We start from the raw sequence: 20,008 nt of genomic DNA, 5'->3' as shown, positions 1-20,008 counted from the left end.
TGTTAATGTCCTGTTTTTTTTCGGTTGAACTAATAGGAGAACAAGCGGTAATATCGAGATAAAAAAAGTACTAAATTACAGAAATCGCTCAAATTTTACAATTATTTAGTTATGTTCAGATTATTCGAAAACAACAATAGAAAATATAGGTCACTGATGATTTTAAGGTAAAAAAAATGTTAATGTTTGCACCAAAGGATAATTTGGAGCTTTTTCAATGATATCTACATTTTAAAAGTCACCAGGGGCCAACACGAATTGATTTTTTCGGAAAGATTTTTTTGTACCATATGATAAAGTAACAACTACTTCAGGTAATCAATAAAATTTGTAATGAAAAATAAATGTTTATTTTTTTTTCTGAAAAAATCTGCGAGCCTCCTCAATCAATATACGTATATGAAAAACATAAACAGTTTACGGGTATACAAATAATAACTAAATAAATCAAATTGCTTATTAACAATGACATGTCTAAATCATAATAAGTAATAGTAGTAAACTGGGTAGGGAGAAGATGACAGATGTTTTAAGCTCATTTATTACAATAAATTTTTTTTTTTATAATATTTCACAAATTATACATGGAAACAAAACAAAGTTAATATGATTGGTACAGTAGTATTGTCATGCAATGAGTTGAAATGGTTTATAGCAAACATCGAATACCTTACACAATGATAATATAGTTTTGTTTGATATTCTTTAAGAATGTACACCTATGAATTTCTAGAATTAAACTTTTTGTCTTAACCTAATTTTTGGGTTTATAAGAATGTAAGCAAAATAATTGGTGAAGAAAAAATCATATGGTGGTGCACTTCTTTTTTTTCTACGGCCCTTTGAAAATGCCCAATTTTGATGATTTCCCGATATTAACCTATTTTTGGGCTATTATCTTGAAAAAAATCACAGTTCCACAATTAAACTTTTTTTCATTCTTTTCATAAAGATGAAGTGGACCAATCTGAATAAATTTTAATTACCAAAACTATAGGTAGGTGTTAGAATAAGAAAGTTTTATCATATTTTGACGCTTTTAGTGTAAAATTTACCATTATAGACGTTATTTTTGTGATTTTCACAATTTTTAGAACAAAATGCATATTATTTCAACTTTTTGTTATAAATGATTGAAAAAATACATATCTAAGAAATTTGAAAAGACCAAAATGATATGGGATGTTCATTATTCTTGTAAAATCATTTTTTGTATCCCTCACCCATTTTTTCAAAATTTGGGCTAAGAATACTGACTTGATTCGTTGTAAAATTTGAAAACTGGATTACTCAAAAACCATTCATTGTAAAGACACAATTCTTTCACAGATTTATGTTTGATTATAATATTTTTGAAATTCATTGATATTTTTCACTTCTATCTCATGTTTTGGAAATAATTCAAGAACCAGATTTCAACGAGATTGAACGGGACTGTAAAGTCAGAAGAATACATCCTTAACAAAAACATATACTTCTTTAATTCGGAACATTATCATTGATATATATTTTGCATTTACTACTATTTAATTCATTATTGTTATAAATTAAGCAATAGGTCTGTTTACGTTATTAAAACTTTTAAACCTGATAAATTCATCTATTTTCTAAATACAATTCACATTTGTTAAAAACAAACAAAACATAATTATAGGACATCAATTTACAGAAAATAGTTTTTTTTAAAGACTTCAATATCTTGAATGGATGAAATGTATTCATATATCACCATACCAATCGCAGAAGTTACACTTTAATTGCATGGATAATTTTTTTGCCAAAATTCTTAATTGCTCCTAAAAAGGATTCAGAGGCGCCATCTTCGTCATTGACAGATGCATTGAGAGTTTCTCTAGTAGACTGTACACGATCTTTGAATATTTGAACCGTCTTCCCATACTGTGCGCGCTTTTTACATTTTTCTAAAGCATCGATCCGAGATTCAAATCCAATTCTTTTTTCTCTTTTTTCACCGCCAATGATAAGGTCAATGTACTGAACTGTACTTAACGGGTCTGGTCTGAGGGCTATTTCTTTTAATCTATTGTTACATTCTGCAATTCTGTCAAGTCTTTCAGATATGGCATATTCCAATTTTTCAATATCTTTACTCATTTCCTGAAGAATTTGCTCTTGTGTAAGGGATTTTTGTGACGCTTCGTCATAGATTTTCTGCTTTTCGGAGTACTTTTTATTTACTTTTTTGGGAATCCACTTGATTATGTATGGTGTATTATGATGCTCCGTCCAATGGCAGTTGGATGGACATACAGTGCACTTTCCTTTCTTCATTGCGCAACATCTTTCCTTGTCGCTGTCATTGGCAAATGCACAACTTTCATGACAGGTGAAATTGCAGGTTAGACAATTCGTTGTATATTGACTTTTGCCTTTCAGGTCAATTATTTCTTGGACATTCTCTGTTACTTGATAACGAAAATTTTTATTTTCACGAATCTGTCTTCTGTATCTCGTGAAAATATGAATCTCTTGTTCCAAGACTCCTATTTTCGAAAGACCTGTGTCAATTTCCTGATAAAGATGCTGAACTGTATTTTCTAGCCTTTCTCTCTGTCCAAGAACTTCTGAAGTTAGCTGAAGACTTTTTGTTTTGAGTGTTACAAGATGATCGAAAAAAGCTTCACAACTTTTCATTCCCATCTCCCAGAAGGTTGGTGCCAATGCACTAGGTTCATCTGATTTGTTGTCAACAAACAATGCTGAATTGTTGAAGGTGAAATACTTTTTATACGGAAGTGACTTAAAATCCAAAGCTTCAAGTCCAGCTAAAACAGGTGGAGTTTGGCCATCTGCAAAGGTAATAAGGGTACATATGTTATCTTGAATGTCTTTACCGAAGAGAGACAAAATTGATTCGAAAATATACATCTGAGTTGGAGTCAACCGGGCATCAGGAGCTTTGAGAATAAAGCATACGGCATCAATTGTTGCAACTCCTTTATGTCCTTCGACTGTAAATAGTTCCTTTATTTGATTAACAATGACTTGATCATGGTCTAATCCTCTTGTATCACCGAATCCTGGAGTATCAATCAGATTAATATTGTATTTCAGTCGACTGGAAACACTGGTGTCTATGTTGTAGCACGTTATCCATTCAGTCTGGGAAATAGACTGAAAATAGAAATAAACATATTGTATATATACGTATATACTAGTTTTTGAATGGTTATAACATCTCCATTATATATAACGTACTGTAGTACGAGGCTAGATTAAAACTGACGTGTAAAGGTAACTACCGGCCACCGAAAGCTTCATTTTATGAAACCCAGGTGGTCGTGTGGTCTAGCGGGACGGCTACAGTGCAGGCGATTTGGTGTCCCAATACCCCAGTAGCATGGGTTCGAATCCCGACGAGAGAAGAACAATAAAATGGCGAAAGAAGTTTACATTGTTCGATTTATGTTTAGACAAGTTGTTTCTATATAAAAGGAAAGTTACAGATCTAACATTGTTGGGTTGATGTTTAGACGAGTTGTATATATAGCAAATTTTCAGAACTAATATTGTTGGGTTGATGTTTAGACGAGTTGTATAATATAATTATTTTTTGTGACTGTATCTTACATTAATTTGTAGGATCCTTTACTATAGATAGTTTAGCTGATCTCTAAGAATAATATCTTCATGCCTTATATATCATGTACTGTAGTACGGCTCTCGATTAAAATTGACGTGGAAATGTAACACCCGGCCACCGAAGCTTTATTTTTTATGAAGCCCTGGTGGTCGTATGGTCTAGTGGGATGGCTGCAGTGCAGATAATTGATTTGGTGTCACGATATCTCAGTAGCATGGGTTCGAATTCCAGCGAGGGAAGAACAAAAAATTTGCGAAACCAAATTAACAGATCTATCATTGTTCGGTTGATATTTAGACGAGTTGTGTATACATAATGTACACAGCCATGTATCACCATCACTGCTGGTGATCCTATGGATAAATCTGTTGTAGAGTTATCACTGGCTCAGACGTACTGATAGATAACATTATTTTCTGTGACTGTTTCTTACATTAATTTGTAGGATTATTTACTATAGATAATTTAGCTGATCTGTAAGAATAACATTTTCAGCCTGATGACGTCATATAGAGAGAACACATCTTTTTGCAGATCATAAAAAAGAAGTATTAAGTTTGCCTGCATAATGTCGGAAAATCATTAAAAAACAGATTCCACCACCAAATCTCGTGTAATAAGCCTCGCGTTTTAAATTTGAAAATGTAACTGTCTCGAGTGGATAAATATCGTATTACACTCGATGCAGTGGTAGAATATATATATATACAACTCGTCTAAACATATATATATATAAAGTGAAAACTACGTTCAATATAAACGAGTCTAAATTGAAAACTACGTTCAAACCTATGACTGCGTTGGATAAAAACCGCAGTTTTTATACGTGTGCATGTCAAACAAATTTCGTTGTAGAAGGGTCTAAAAACAGCACAAACAACATTTTCCAAAAGACCAAAAGAGTGAAAAAGTATATTTAAACAAAACGCATTTGACTAACAGGTCGAACAACTGATGTTCTTTAACCCTGCTGACTGCCATTGGCGATTGCCAAATAAAATTGATCACAAGATGTAACAAAAATGAAAACTACGTTCAATATATATATATAAACAAAATTAGCATATAGGTCAAAGCATTGCACACAAATTACTATTTTAACAATCCATTACTATATCATATAAAATCTCTATCACACGAAAGTACGAAAAGAAATCATTTGTATGCTTTTACTTATAGCTAAATAACGTTTAATATTGTCCACTTTCTAAGTTGGAATAATACTACCTGATCTCCTGCTCTATTTTCTTCACTAGTCTCTACATTAACCAGTGTGAATCGGAAAGGATCTTCCCAGGTAACTCCCATAACATAGTTAGCCATAGCATTAATCAAAGTACTCTTTCCTGATCCTGTAGCTCCTACGATCATGATGTTTTTCTCAGTTACAACACTAGAATTCGAACCTTAAATAGGAATAATAAAGAAGTTTGTAGTAAACTTTAGTAAAGGCTACAATAACCGGGTTGCACAGGTATGTTTTATAAGAAAAAATGCTAAGATGACAATTGAAAAAAAAAGGAAAACAAGAGAAAAAGTGTTAAATGACACCATAATGGAATTGTAATAGAGTCGTTGATTCAATAATACACAAAGTAGTATTATATTATTGTTAAGTCGTTTTGTATATTGTTCTGTGTTTTTTGTTGGTTTATTGAAACCGACAAACTTCCTTGGTAGTGCAATTTGATAGAGGAAACCGTGTTCTTATATGTTATATTTTAAAATCAACTCGAATACAAAAAAAATCATTTACAAAAGTTACAAACTCAAAGAAAAAATCCAGCTGTAAAGTCCCTTAACAAATGGAAAAACAAAAGTTCAAACACATCACAAGATTGAAAAACAACTGTCATATTTCGAATTTTGTACATGCATTTCCTAATGTAGAAAATGGTGGTTTAAACCTAGTTTCATAGCTAGCTAAACCTCTCACGTGTATGACAGTCGCGTCAAACTTCGGTATATTGACAACAATGTGGAAGCAAATCATACAGACTTTTGGAAAGTTGTCTCATTGGCAATCATACTATATTTTTTATTGTATATATAATTTGTATATATAATAGGTAAAAATGTCAAAAATTGGGTACAACAGTCAACATTATTTTAATTATTCTAACCACTATAAAAGACTGTCAACATAGAAAAACAAACTGTCATGGCGACACTCATAAGCAAAAATGAAAAACAAAAATACAAAAAAATCATAATAGCACAAAAAAAGCAATAGCGGGATGTATAAATACCGAACCGCACCAGAATAGTATAAACAAAAATTGACCAAATAAGTAATGTTTAGAAATATACAAAGACGAAAAGAAAGAACACTATGACACGTAATTAAGCTAATAAACAAAGTTGGAACCTATAATTCAAGACCTTCATTGGGTATTTGTAAAGAATGAAACTGAATATTTACCTTTCACTGAAATACTTTAGGGGAAGAGAATGTGTCTATGCTAATATAGATTTCTTTTTTCCCCCATAAACCTCATTTACCACCATAGCGAAACGAGCGGTGACTCAATATCAAATGTATATTTCCTTTCTATTTTACGTTGTTTATTTCTCAAGATAGAATCAAATTTGAATGAATAGAATAAAAAAAACGGTTAATGTTAACCTAACCATATGGCTGTCAAAGATTCGGCCCAAGTACTAAAAATCTATCAATCCTTTGTGGTCGGAGTGAATGAGGTTGTTTAAAAGTTTAATAACCTTTTGTGCTTTTTTGTTACATATTTAATTGTTTTTATAGTGATTAAGATTATAACACAATGTTGACTGCTGTGCCCCTATTTTGGAAATTTTTACCTATTATTTCTGTTTGTTTTATTCACGCATCGTTGTCAATATGATGTAATTTAATGCGACTGTAAAAAAGTGAGATATTTTGCAAGCTATATACCAGGTTCAATCCACCATTTTCTAAATAAGAAAATGCCTGTACCAAGTCAGGAATATGACAGCTGTTATCCATTCGTTTGATATGTTTGTGTTTGAGCTTTTGAGTTTGCTTTTTGATTAGAGACTTTCCGTTTCGAGTTTTCCTCAGGGTTCAGCATTTTGGTGATTTTACTTTTTGCATTGAGTAAAAAGGTAGGAAATAAGTAACGACCTCAAAGATAAATTAAAAAAGGGAAAATCGATCAAAACTGACAAAATGAACTGGTATCAACCAATAGAACAAAAGAAAAACAATCGTCACAGGCATTTTTCTGAATAAAATAGTTGTTTAATCTTGTTTTAAAGCTTGTTCAACCTGCCAATTGTAAGACAGTTGTTTATAGTTTTGTTATAATGACAAAATTGAATGAGAAACCCAAACAGGCATTAACTCCGCATCCTTTGAAGTATTAATTGTCTGTAAAAGGATTTAACAGCAGCTAATCCTGCTATATTTCTATAACTTATAAAACATTAAAAAAAAAAACGATAACAAGAATAAAGTAAAAAAAATACAATTGACATGCTTAAACATTGAAGCTTAGTTCTCGCCTACTCAGACATTTCAGAAATATTTGTTACTGATATAAATTTTCGAAATGTTTATATGGTGCATCAATTTGATAAATAGAACTAAGTTAAATAATTTAAATCGATGTTGTTCTCCCGCTGCGAATGTGTCCCGACTGATTTTGTTTTAGATATAGTGTTGAGCTCTGACCAAAATCTAATGGGATATCTGTTTAAACATTTTTGTCAATATAACGCATCTATAAACAATTGTCATACAAGTGGATGGTTTACCCAGCTTTAAAACCAGATTTAACACCATGTCCTCGAAAAATGTCAGAAGCAAGTTGGGAATATGAAAGTTGCTTTTAAGTCGTTCAGTTAGTTTTGCCAGGTTTAAAGAACTTAATATTTTTGATACTGATTCGATTTTTTTTTATTTTGACAAGAAGCCCAACTGATGGAAGATATAGTTACGAAATACGTATGATAGGGTGTATCTCAATTAATTCAACTCTTTGTAAGCTTGTACTAATAATCGTGTAACAAAGTTCTTTTATCGTTATGAAAAAACTAAACAAGTGTAAGTTTTTAGAAAAATAAACAAATCTTCGAAATTCAAATGTATCTGTTTGCTGTCATATAAAGACTCTTTGATTTGTCTTTTATTAGTATAATTCTAAAAAGTTCTTTAATGCAGGAACTCATTATGTACACTCAAGGTGATTAAAAGAGAGAAATTAAATTAATACAGAACTAACCTAAATATAATTTTCTTGTTTTTGCATACTCATTTCGTGCTGCCTTGACTTCAGTTACAGGTAATGCATATACCGGGATCGGATTCTGGTACACCATAGTTGACATTTTCATCATTCCAAGTGCAGAAGACTCTCCTGTAGTGATAGGTTCACTGTCAGGCCCAAATGGCCTCTCTTCACCTGTTGTATCATTTATCACCTTAATGCGAAACACATATGTTGTTTGTGGTTGTAGTCCCTCCATCTTCATTAAGGCCTTGACTGTATTTGACCTACAAGACTTCCATTTTCCGGTGGATTCTTCTTTGAACATTACTTTGTAAGCCTCGTTTTCACCGAGTTCTGCCTCCTCCCATTTAACTATTAAATGATTAGACATTGTCGCTGTCTCAGTCACATATGGCTTTCCTGGGCAAAATTCATCAGTTTCCTTCAAAAAAAACAGAAAATGTTTAGACAACAAGCGTCAAGGCAACTAAATGCACATGTATGCTACTGGACAAAATATACCCAATTATGAAAACAAAATGAATTGAACTATGAGATAACAACTGCCATTTTCCTGACTTAGTACAGGACATTTTAAGAAAACAATGGTGGATTGAACCTGGTTTTGAGGCTAGCCAAACCTCACGCTTTTATAGTAATGATGTATATAACACAAAATTACAATATCACACGACAATAGTACAGTACAATTGAATGCAAAATTATTCAGGACAGAGATACACACAAATAAACAATACATTTCGGCATGCTAATAGTTATCAAAGGTACCAGGCTTATAATATAATCCAGGTACCTTTAATAACTATCTTCACCACTGGGTCGATACCACTGCTGACGGACGTTCATAACCCGAGGTTATCACCAGCCCAGTAGTCAGCATTTCGGTGTTAACATGAATATCAATTATATGTTCTTTTTTTATAAATTTTCTGTTACAAAACTTTGAATTATCTAAAAACTATACCGGCGTCACAAATTAGCGTAAGGCTCCGACGTACACCGGCCGTGATAAAAAAATCAGTTAGGCTGCCAATATGCTAGTAATTTCGAGGGCATTCAACCTATCAATAATATCTGTAACGTGTTCACAACGAGCTTAAAGCGAGTATTGGACGCTTGAGCTGGATAAAAAAAATTATGCTGCATAAACATTTCTTGGAGTTATAGCGTTCAACAAGCGTATATCATTACATTTCGACGTATTTCAAACTTATGAAACGCGCGTTTACTCATGATTTTCTCATTACCTAGACGTATTTGGCACATTTTTTTGGAATTTTTTGTTCTCAATGCTCTTCAACTTAGTACTTGTTTGGCTATTTTGATCTGAGCGTCACTGATGAATCTTATGTAGACGAAACGCGCGTCTGGTGTATTAAATTAGAATCATGGTATCTTTGATATATATTTACATCACTGGGAGGATACCACTGCTGGTGGACGTTTCGTATCACCAGCTCAGTAGTCAGCACTTCGGTGTTGACATGAATATCTATTTTATGGTATTTTTTTAAATAAATTTCCTGTTACAAAACTTTGAATTTTTCGTAAAACTCAGGAATTTTCTTATCCCAGGTAAAGTTTACCTTAGACGTATTTGGCACAACGTTTTGGCATTTTTGGTCCTCAAGGTTTTACAACTTTGTACTTGTCAAGTTGGCTTTATATCTAATTTGATCTGAGCGTCACTGATGAGTCTTATGTAGACGAAACGCGCGTCTAGCGTATTAAATTATAATCATGGTATCTTTGATAACTAAGTAGAAACATGCAAAGATAACAGGAGATTTGAATAGAAAGCTGTATAAAGCAAGATAGCAAAATGGATTAAAGAAAACAAAATAATGGGTGGTTGTTTTTTTAAAAGACTATTAGTGAACATACATGATACATTTTATCAAAAATAAGAAAGAACGAAAACAAAATCTAAAACAATACAAGTATGCGTTTTACTCCTCCATATTTTATGAGGTAGACAATGAATAATAACGCAAAATAGCGTTACATGCAATCAACAGACATCTGCGACATTTTAAACATTATGCACACTGTGATTCATCCTACACATACAGGCAAACGACGCGTAAAGGATGTTAAAACTCAGCTTAAAACAAACTGACAATACCATGACAACAAAAATCAAATGACAAAAACAACAGTGCACAAATATAGATAATTAAGAACTGAAAAACATGACCCCACCAAAAACCTGGGTAGATACAAAGGTGCGTCGGTGAGTAAGTACTTTTTTAATTTGTAATACCTTTTCTGTAATCAGTTCTTCTGGACCATTCTTCTTGAACGTCCTATTAGGGTAAAAAAAAAGACCGAAATTAATCAAAATTTCAAATTCAAATAAAGTCTTGTATCTTCTTAAAAGTTAGTGTAAATAAAATCTTCGTGTCTTTTCGAACGTATCGTCAACTGGGTTTACCGACGTTAAAAACAACTATTATTTTTGTAGGTACTATGTGTTCATCTTTACATGTTTCTATCCAATATCCTCTGGATCATTTTTTGTATGTTGCTGCTGGTGTGAAAATAGTAGTCTATGTGCTATGTTGACGATTTACACTTTTTCGTTAAAGAATATGGAAATGACACTTGCAATAACCTTAACAAATCATTTTCAAATTAAAAGACAAAATGAAACGTGGATTAGTTTTAACGGAATTTGTTTCGGTCGTTCAGGAACGATGGTTCTTTATTTCACTTATTAGAAACCATCATTTGCTGTTTGTTAGGTAGCAGCCTTTAGTTTTTGCTTTTCAAATTTAGAGCATTTGGTTATCCATTAGAAAATGGAATCATGATATTTTTGCTCGTATCCTTAATGCAATATTATATACCTATTGACTGGGTGTGTGGGTAATAGCAAGTTTGTTGTCCCTGAGATACAAACTATTGCTCGAGGCAAAGCTATTTATTAGAAAGTAGAATGCTTCTGCTACATGCATGTGTGTAGTTTTTGACAATACAAAGCACATATATCGGGTACTAGCATCATTAAGTAAATTACTGAAATCTTCCCAATTTTAGCATTTTAGTTAAAATTTTAGTTCAAATTTTTCCGTCTTAAATGAAAGTGACCGCATTCGTGTTCATTCATAATATTGAAATGCAAGTTGTATTTGATGATAATACATAACATATATCAAAGTTGAGGATGAACACGGTGACGTATTTTGGCATATTTGATAGATTTTTCATTTTTAAGCTTGAATCGGAGAGTTTTTAATGACTTAATCAGTTAAAATATTTCACATAAATTAATCGAATTAATTAAAGTAGGCACTAAAGTGTTCAAAATTTTTCGTTAGATGAACCTGAAATTTGAGGCCAAAAACGGTCCTTACCGGACCTACTCCTTTGGCTGACTACATACGGGAACATTTTGTTTTTCAAATAAGATGTATAAGAATCAAGATCTACTTACTTAATGGAATATGCAAACAAATCATCCGATATGTTATGATTTCTTGATTGTTTCATAGAAAGGTGACGCTTCACACAGGGTTGACAGATAAGTTCAGGTTCGTCACAATCTAAACAAAACGATGTGGCCATAACTTGGTTACCCAAAGCATAACATCCTTCGCAATAAGAATGACTAGATATCGCATTTATCTGGTGACCTCTGGTTTGTTTTTGTGATTGGTGATACCTTTTGCAATTTTCACAAAGATGTTCGTCACAATCTTCACACTTGAACCCAGCAATATGATCTTCACCATTATATATACAAGCGTCACAAGTTTTTGTAGGATTTAATAGTCTCATATTAATAACCTCGTGCTCATTAGTTCTCCTGTGAGCTTTATGCCGAGTAGTACAGTCCTCACAATACTTTTCGTCGCAAGGGAAACAGTAATGTGTTGCTGGTTTATCCAAATTTTGATGGAAGCATGGTTCACATGTCAAATTATCTGTGGACATGGTATTACTATTGACATCTGTTATAAAACCAAAATGTTACATGTATTAAATGATATAAAGAAATCTAATTTGAATTACAACTAGACAACAGCAAAAAAAAAATCATTTATAAGATCGTTGTATTTCTAAATGTCATTCATATTTGTGGGAGATGAATAATTTGTCCATATGATACTTAAATGAGTGTATCAAATACCTGGTATCTATCAATTATAGTTTGAATACAAACACATTTGCATTTGATTCTTCTTATTATTTTTCAAAATCTAAAACAAGCAATCTTCAACACTTTTCACGTTATATTGACGTACCTAGACCAGTTCTCCTATCTCAAGGTTATGTGTCATCCTGCTTACTAATCACAATAAACATACTGCAGAAAATTACCCAAAGGAATTAAAAAACTTTAGCATGTTTAGATAAATCAAATTTAGAGGGTTGAACTGTTCCTTCCTAGATTAAGATGTTTTAATAATGATTTAATAAATATCAAATGCATTTAAAATTGTGTGCCTGTTTGAAGTAAAGAGCCTGTAATTCAGTGGTTGTCATTTGTTTTTGAATTACATATTTCGTTTATTATTTAATGCATAGATACGACCGTTGTTTTTCTCGTTTTAATTTTTAACATTTTTCAGTTCTTGGGCTTTTATAGCTGACTACTTGATATGGGCTTTGCTAATTGTTGAAGGCCGTACGTTGACCTATAATTGTTAATTTCTCTTTCATTTTCGTTTTTTTATGGAAAGTTGTCTCATTGGGAATCATACCACATCTGTTTATTTTTAATTATGAAAATCTTCATTATTGTTTCTATTCCATGGACCATGTACCGGCCTTTAATAAATAGTTATCAAAGACACCAGGATTATAATTTAATACGCCAGAAGCGAGTTTCGTCTCCATAAGACTCATCAGTAACACTCAGATAAAAATAGTTATAAAGACAAACAAGTACAAAGTTGAAGAGCACTGAAGACCGGAAATTCCTAAAAGGTGTGCCTAATTCGGCTAAGGAAATTTATGCCTGGGATAAGAAAATCCTTTGTTTTTCGAAAAATTACAACTTTTGTGAAAAGGAAATTTATAAAAAAATACTTTTATTAAACCGCTTCCTTGTTAAACGCTTTTTTTGTTCCGTGATGGTTTAAAAACTATCAAATTCCATTAAACTCAACGCCATTGGTTTCATAAAAAAGAAAAAGGCAATGCAAATAAAACTGTTGAAGCTATCACAGACAAAGAATGATTACCTGTAATGCTGTCAGAAGTATTTAAAATGTCACAACTTCTCCCATCATTAATACCGCTGTCTTCATTTTGTGACTGTTCTTTTGATCTAATAATATAAAGATTCTTAGGAATTTGTTTTAAAGTGAGGTGTACTTGATAATAGGACAAATATTGGTCTCTGCGTCTTGAGTCTTTTTTCGATTTTAATTATATCATTTTTTAGGAACGCCTGTTCATACCAAATAGTTATAAACCAAATAGTTATAAAGTTTCATGAATCCCCTGCTTAGTTGAAATATAGTATCATAATCCGTTTTTTGTTCCTTATTTTGTAAATAGACTTTTCTGTTTAGCTAACATGTATGGATCACGATACCAAAATGTACTTATGAAATCAAAATGTTGATCTTGAGAGAATTTCAAGCAGATACATTGTATCATACGTCTTTTTTGTATGGTAATCATGTTCATCTAAAATCATTGCGATGCAGTCATGATTAAAACGGTAGATTATTAATTTGAATCATATGAGTCTTTATGTAATGTACTTCCAAACGTATTAAGGATGTACACCTCTGAGGAGCCAAAAATTTCTAGAATTAAACTTTTTTTCTTAACCTGATTTTTAGGTTTATAAGACTGTAACAAAACAATTGGTGAAGAAAAAATCATATGGTGGTGTGCTTCTTTTTTTGCTACGGCCCTTTGAAAATGCCCAATTTTGATGATTTTCTCACTTTTCATCGATTTTTACCTATTTTTGGGCTATTATCGTGAAAAAAATCACAGTTCCACAATTAAACTTTTTTTCATACTTTCCATAAAGATGAAGTGGACCAATCTGAATAAATTTAACTTACAAAAACTATAGGTAGGTGTTAATATAAGAAAGTTTTATCATATTTTGATGCTTTTTTGTGTAAAATTTACCATTCTGCCAATTTTGTATTTTTATGATTTTTCTCATTTTAAAGAGCAAAATGCATATTAATTCAACTTTTTTGTTATAAATGATTGAAAAAATACATATCTAAGAAATTTGAAAAGACCAAAATGAGATGGGATGTATATTATTCTTGTAAAATCATTTTTTGTATCCCTCACCCATTCTCTCAAAATTTTGACTAAAAATACTGACTTGAATGGTCGTAAAATTTGAAAACTGGATTATTCAAAAACCGTTCATGGTAAATACACAATTTTTTCACTGAGTTATGTTTGATTATAATATTCTTAAAATTCTTTGATATTTTCCACTTCTATCATATGTTTTGGAAATAATTTAAGAACGAGATTTCAAGGAGACTGAACGAGACTGAAAAGTCAGAAGAATGCATCCTTAAATACCCGTATTTTTCAAATTTCAAACATTGAAAGTATCCGATGAAGATTATCAAAAAAAACATTTTATTTTCTTCTAATTTAGTAAATCCATCATTTGTTTTGAGACTAAAGTAAGGACATATGTATTGTAAGAAAGATTTATTGATAGTAACTTATTGAAACAAGCTAAATCTGAAAAAGAACTCCAAAAGAGACAAAACGAGGAGAAAAGTGTTTGATGAAAGTATTACTTACTTTATCAATAATTCAAGTTCAGGCGACAGTTGATGATTTCTCGATACTTTCATAGCAGTATGCTGGTCTGCACAAGTGACACAGAACGGTTCCGGGTCATCACAGTCAATACAATATGATGTAGCCATAGCATCGTGACCTCCTGATCTACAGGCTGCACACAAAATTGGCGTGATCAAGGGTTTAATTACATGCTTCTTGTTTCTTTTTTGAGATTGATGGAATTCTTTGCATTCTAGGCATAAATACTCTTCGCAGTTTTCGCATATAAAGGCAGCATCTGTGTTCTTTTGCTTACAGGAACATGGTTCACATTTATCCTTCGTATCTAAAGAAGCTTCTTTGATGTCTAAAATTGAATGACTTTTAGTCTGTTTTTGCGACGTGTGGCTAAATGTGCAAGAATCACAATACCGTTCATCACATTCTTTGCAATATTTGGTAGCGACGACATCTATATTTCGATAAAGACATGGTTCACATTTAGGCTCTGGAATATCTAAAAATAGTTAAAACTTGAATATTATACTTTAAATGGTCATCAGCTACAAAGTAGACAAAAATTCGAATATGTTTTAAATGTTTCAAATATTCATAAAAGCTTTTAGATAAATCGCTAACGTACTATTGATTTGCAAGTCAATAATTTAACTCATTCGAAACCTTATTCATTTAAACTTTGTAGGTTGTAAGAGGAAACGGGTTGGTCATGTGTTCTGACAGTATGTGGGCAGTATATGCATTCATGAAAAAGAACAGAATGTCAACATGTCAAGAGTGAAAGAAAGCAGACACCATGAAATATATTCATTGACCGATCCGTCCAACCTATACTATTCTTAAACATTTGAATCGGTGATTAACATGTGTTTAATCCATCAATGAAAAAAATCAGAGATCTAGACTAATTCTCATTATACGATTAAAATTGAGAATGGAAATGAGAATGTGTCAAAGAGACAACAACCCGACCATAGAGAAGACAACTTCAGAAGGTCACTAACAGGTCTTCATTGTAGCGAGAAATTCCTGCACCCGGATGCATCCTTCAGCTTGCCCCTAAACAGATATATATATATATATACAAATTCAGTGATAATGAACGCCATACTAAACTCCAAATTGTACACAAGAAAATTGGGAAAGGTGGAAAAATGCGGCGGAATTAAACATGTTTATGGGATCTCAACCCTCCCCTATACCATCAGCCAATACAGAAGTAAACGCATAACAATACACACATTAACATTCAGTTCAAGAGAAGTCCGAGTCTGATGTCAGAAGATGTAACCAAAGAAAATAAAAAAAAATGACAATAATACATAAATAACAACAAACTACTAGCAGTTAATTATAACTGACATACCAGCTCCAGACTTCAATTAAACTTATTGAAAGATTATGTCTTCATCATATGAATATCAGGCATAATCCTTCCCGTTAGGGGTTTAGTATCATACCATCATAACATATATTAGAAGAACCTAACCAGTGTCATGCCAACAACTAGTTTTTAAATAAATGTGTTAATTTCCGATGCAAAGACCCTATAAGTGAATCAATATTAACGCCAAAATATGCAATCTTCAATGATTGCACGTATGTGCGAATTTACTATTTTCTTTTTATGTTAATACAGGGTTAAATGATCGTAGGTAGTCTTTCGGGGTAACCTCGAAGGAAAGTAAAATGAAGTTAATTTCAATATGCACATGAAACACTGATACTTTAAAACTAGTCCATGCACTGTCAATTGTTTAAGTTTATTTTGTAATTTTGACAAATGTTTTAGTTTATCATAAATCAAGTAAGAAAATAGAGTAAAATTGAATTTCGAAGCTAGTGCCCCTTTCAATACAATGTTTTTACTCGAAAAAGTCAGATAGTTTGTCACCAGTTACACATCAAAATACATTTGTAATTGCTGAACATAATGCAATGTATTTAAGATTATTCCATTTCAGTTATGTATTGCTCTTTCATCCTGGTTACATTTTTTTTTGTATTTGTGACACTCATACCCAAACTATTGTTTTATCTAAGTTTCACTTCACAATATATCAACAATAAAGGTATTTAGAAATATGCAAAGGTTATAATGAACATAGCAATTATGTTAAGTGTCTATTAATGGCAACAGAACGTTCATTACAAAATTATCTATTTTTAAAAAATACCTTGGAATTCGGGTACAGTATCTTGCGTATTCGTAATGGCGGCGTTGGAATTAGTATTGTTTCCGATATCTGTTGTTTGTTTTTCACTTTCATCTGTGAAATTAAAAAACTGCATTAAACGTTTCATTGAACAATTTATGCAAGAAGTGCAAACGATTATGTGCATTTGTATATAATCAACATCATATTCAAATTGCATATAATATATATGTATAAATCTTCTTAGATTTCATATGTACCATGGTTAAAATAGAAAAAAAGAACAGAGTTCACACAATTTATCTGTCACAACAAAATGTTATATTTGAGGACAAAACATAAAACGTTGAGAATACTAACAACAATAACAAAACATCACACTAATATCAAAGATAAACTGAGCACCATGTATTTATCATTGATGAATACGACATAATTTGTTTGATATGAAAATAATTTAGAAACTTAAATCGGAGAGGTATATATATATATTATCATACCGATAATACTCGTCAGAGATATCGAAAATACCATAAGGTTCTAAGCATATCAAACTCAGTTACAACATGTATCTGCTTCAACACTGTATTTACCTTGAAATTCGGTTTCCATATTCTGAGTAATCGTAACATCGTTAGAGTCATTATTATCACTACAATCAGTTTTCTGGTTTTCACTTCTTTCTATAAAAAAAATATTTAGTTGACTTGAGATAGAAAAGAATAAAATAATATCAATTCCACAACTAATTAATGTTTGCTTCAATAAAAAAAAATGTAGTTAACGGTAACCAGACGCATTTATAAAATGGTGTGATTCATTATTTTCCGATTTCTATTATCGTTTGTTGTCTTAGTCATCTTTAAAAAATGATATATAATCTTCGATATATTAAGTCTTTTAAAAAAAGATAAAAATTCAAATGTGTTTACGAACAGTGTCTGAGTACATCTTAAAGGATGACATTACTTGTTAATTCAGTTCCCTCCAATTTTTCAGTTTTGCTTCTCATTTCTCCCTCTGGCTGTTCGAGTTTCAAAGTATCGTCAGTATCCATGTCTGCAGTAATCAAATTATGAATTAAATTATAATGGGTTCATCATAAAGAACTACTGAAAAGATATCAATTTTCGGCTCTCCCTTGACCGCATTTGCGAGTATGGTCTTAAGGAAACGTTGATAGTCCGTCGGAAGGAGCGATAAATGGCTGACCCGTGTTAAGAGAGAGACATATCCCTTGCACGTTAATATAAGTTGCAAAACTTGTTTCCCAATCCACTCTAAATAAATATGTTTAAACTAAAAGATATCGTACATAAATGTTCATGTATAATTAAGAAAAACAGTAAAACAAATCAATTGCCTACAGAATTTCTAGAAAGAACTATGAACCTATTATACATTTTCTGAAAATCTAGAATTGATTTAATGTGTTATAAATAGAATGTATAACTCATTGAACTTGATTATATATTTGTTTGATTTATTCACTGTCAAGATAAAAGATTTGCATACAAACATAATAAATTAATGAATATGTTAAAATATATACACTATGTGACATTATACTTTCAAAAAATCGTTTGCAGAGTCGCACGTAGCATAAACTTCCGGTGTAAAATTGATACTAGGTCATAACTTAGCTTACGTTTAATTTATCATAATGTCTCTTTCACTTCTTTTAAATTAATATCAACATTATTTTAAATAAAGAAATCAAATTTCATACTGAAATATTTTGATCATAGTTTAATTTGTATTATGTTCGAAAAAAGTAGTCAAAAGTATCTGCGTTTATTTGAGTTAACAATAACAGCTAACTATACAACGATTCGATCCCATAACTGTTAGAGTTCACTGATAAGGGTTGGTGTGCCAAATGATATTCTTATTACTTGTGATGATATTTTTATGACATTGGTGTAGAATTTTTCCCCCGAATAGGTTACCATTCAATTGTCCGCGCTCTCTTACTAACATGAAATACAATTGAAACAGTATTTTTGTCTGTAAATGTATTCTGACAAAATTTTGATTTATTTACAACATTTAAACCTTTCTCCACCACGAAAAGTTAGTTTGAGCAATATTTAAATTATCTATAAACCAAAACCAACGTTTTATCAATTTCAAATCACATGATTTTTTCCTAAAATTTTGATTCAAGCGCCACTACACTCAGTCCTTATTATTTCAAATTACATGCCTAGGTCTCTTGATGATTTTTAAGTTGAAGGATCAAGGAAGGAGCAAACCTGCAGAGTCATACAATAATACTATAATGCAGCATTTGAATACCCGACAGCATTAGTCCTTTATTTACATATTATTTCTTATTCATTTTTTTAATCCGCATTGCCAACTATGATTTGTGTTATTGTAAAAACCACATTACTGCACCATACAAACAAGGACTACACTGACACACCTTTATCCCTTCTCTTATTTCATTTAATATATATGACATATATTTAGGATTTTGAGGTATGTTGTAACTTTTATTTCATACAACAAAAATAAACCGGTTGGTGTATCGTTTTCTTTAAATTTGGCAAGTGAAATAGAAATACAAATGATTGTTTCTTAGTTTTAGTTTAATATAAATTTTCTTACCTGTAACTAGACGTGTCAAATCAGTAAAAATAATCTGCAACGACTGTAGTTGTTGTCTGCCCTTTCATATGTATTACGCCTTAAATTTCTGAAAATTTCCAGGGAAATTCTCAATCTATATATAGAATAAAAACCAATTTAAATATGCAGTGTTTTTCCTAAACCATTTAATGCTACTTTTCTTTTGCATTAAATGGGGGATGTAAAAAATGTTGTTCCAATATCATAATGATAGCAAGTTACAATTTATTAACTATGGTACAGAATTTAAGTTATATCATCTTTTTCGTCTATATGTACCTATCAATAAGTACATGTCCAGAAAGTCTACTAATATTAATAGTTGGGCAGAACATTTTTGCAGCATTTTTTTTATGGCGGGCGTTTAACAAATTCTATAATCTATATAAAAAAGATGAACTATCAAACTAAATTTGTATTGCAATAATAGGGATATGTCGTTCAATATAAAAAGAAATGACATTAATGTTTAATAAAAATAGTCTCAGTTGACGATGAAGAAGTAACGAAGTGCCATTAAAAAGAACAAAGTATGATCCCATAATTGTTTCTGAACATTTTGAATTGACCACCTTTTAATTTGCTATAAATAGAATATTGGTCAAGGAAAGTAGTTTAATGTGATTAAGTTGATGTGT

At 31.4% G+C, this 20,008-nt stretch overlaps 1 protein-coding gene across 1 annotated transcript; it reads right to left on the bottom strand.

The window, feature by feature from the left end:
• Nucleotides 1-623: 623 nt before the first annotated feature.
• Nucleotides 624-19,444, bottom strand: LOC134715901 (uncharacterized). Its single transcript, XM_063578454.1, has 11 exons — nt 19,350-19,444; nt 17,706-17,795; nt 17,330-17,419; nt 16,758-16,850; nt 14,581-15,079; nt 13,023-13,108; nt 11,270-11,786; nt 10,097-10,139; nt 7,825-8,254; nt 4,832-5,010; nt 624-3,135 (listed from the first exon to the last, which is right to left on the bottom strand). The coding sequence occupies exons 2-11, from the start codon at nt 17,791-17,793 to the stop codon at nt 1,747-1,749; spliced, it is 3,414 nt and encodes a 1,137-aa protein (XP_063434524.1). The 5' UTR covers nt 17,794-17,795; nt 19,350-19,444; the 3' UTR covers nt 624-1,746.
• Nucleotides 19,445-20,008: the final 564 nt, after the last annotated feature.

The sequence above is a fragment of the Mytilus trossulus genome, chromosome 4 (assembly GCF_036588685.1).
Source record: "Mytilus trossulus isolate FHL-02 chromosome 4, PNRI_Mtr1.1.1.hap1, whole genome shotgun sequence".
Taxonomy (NCBI): Eukaryota; Metazoa; Mollusca; class Bivalvia; order Mytilida; family Mytilidae; genus Mytilus; species Mytilus trossulus.
This window is presented reverse-complemented; position numbering and strand designations above follow the sequence as displayed.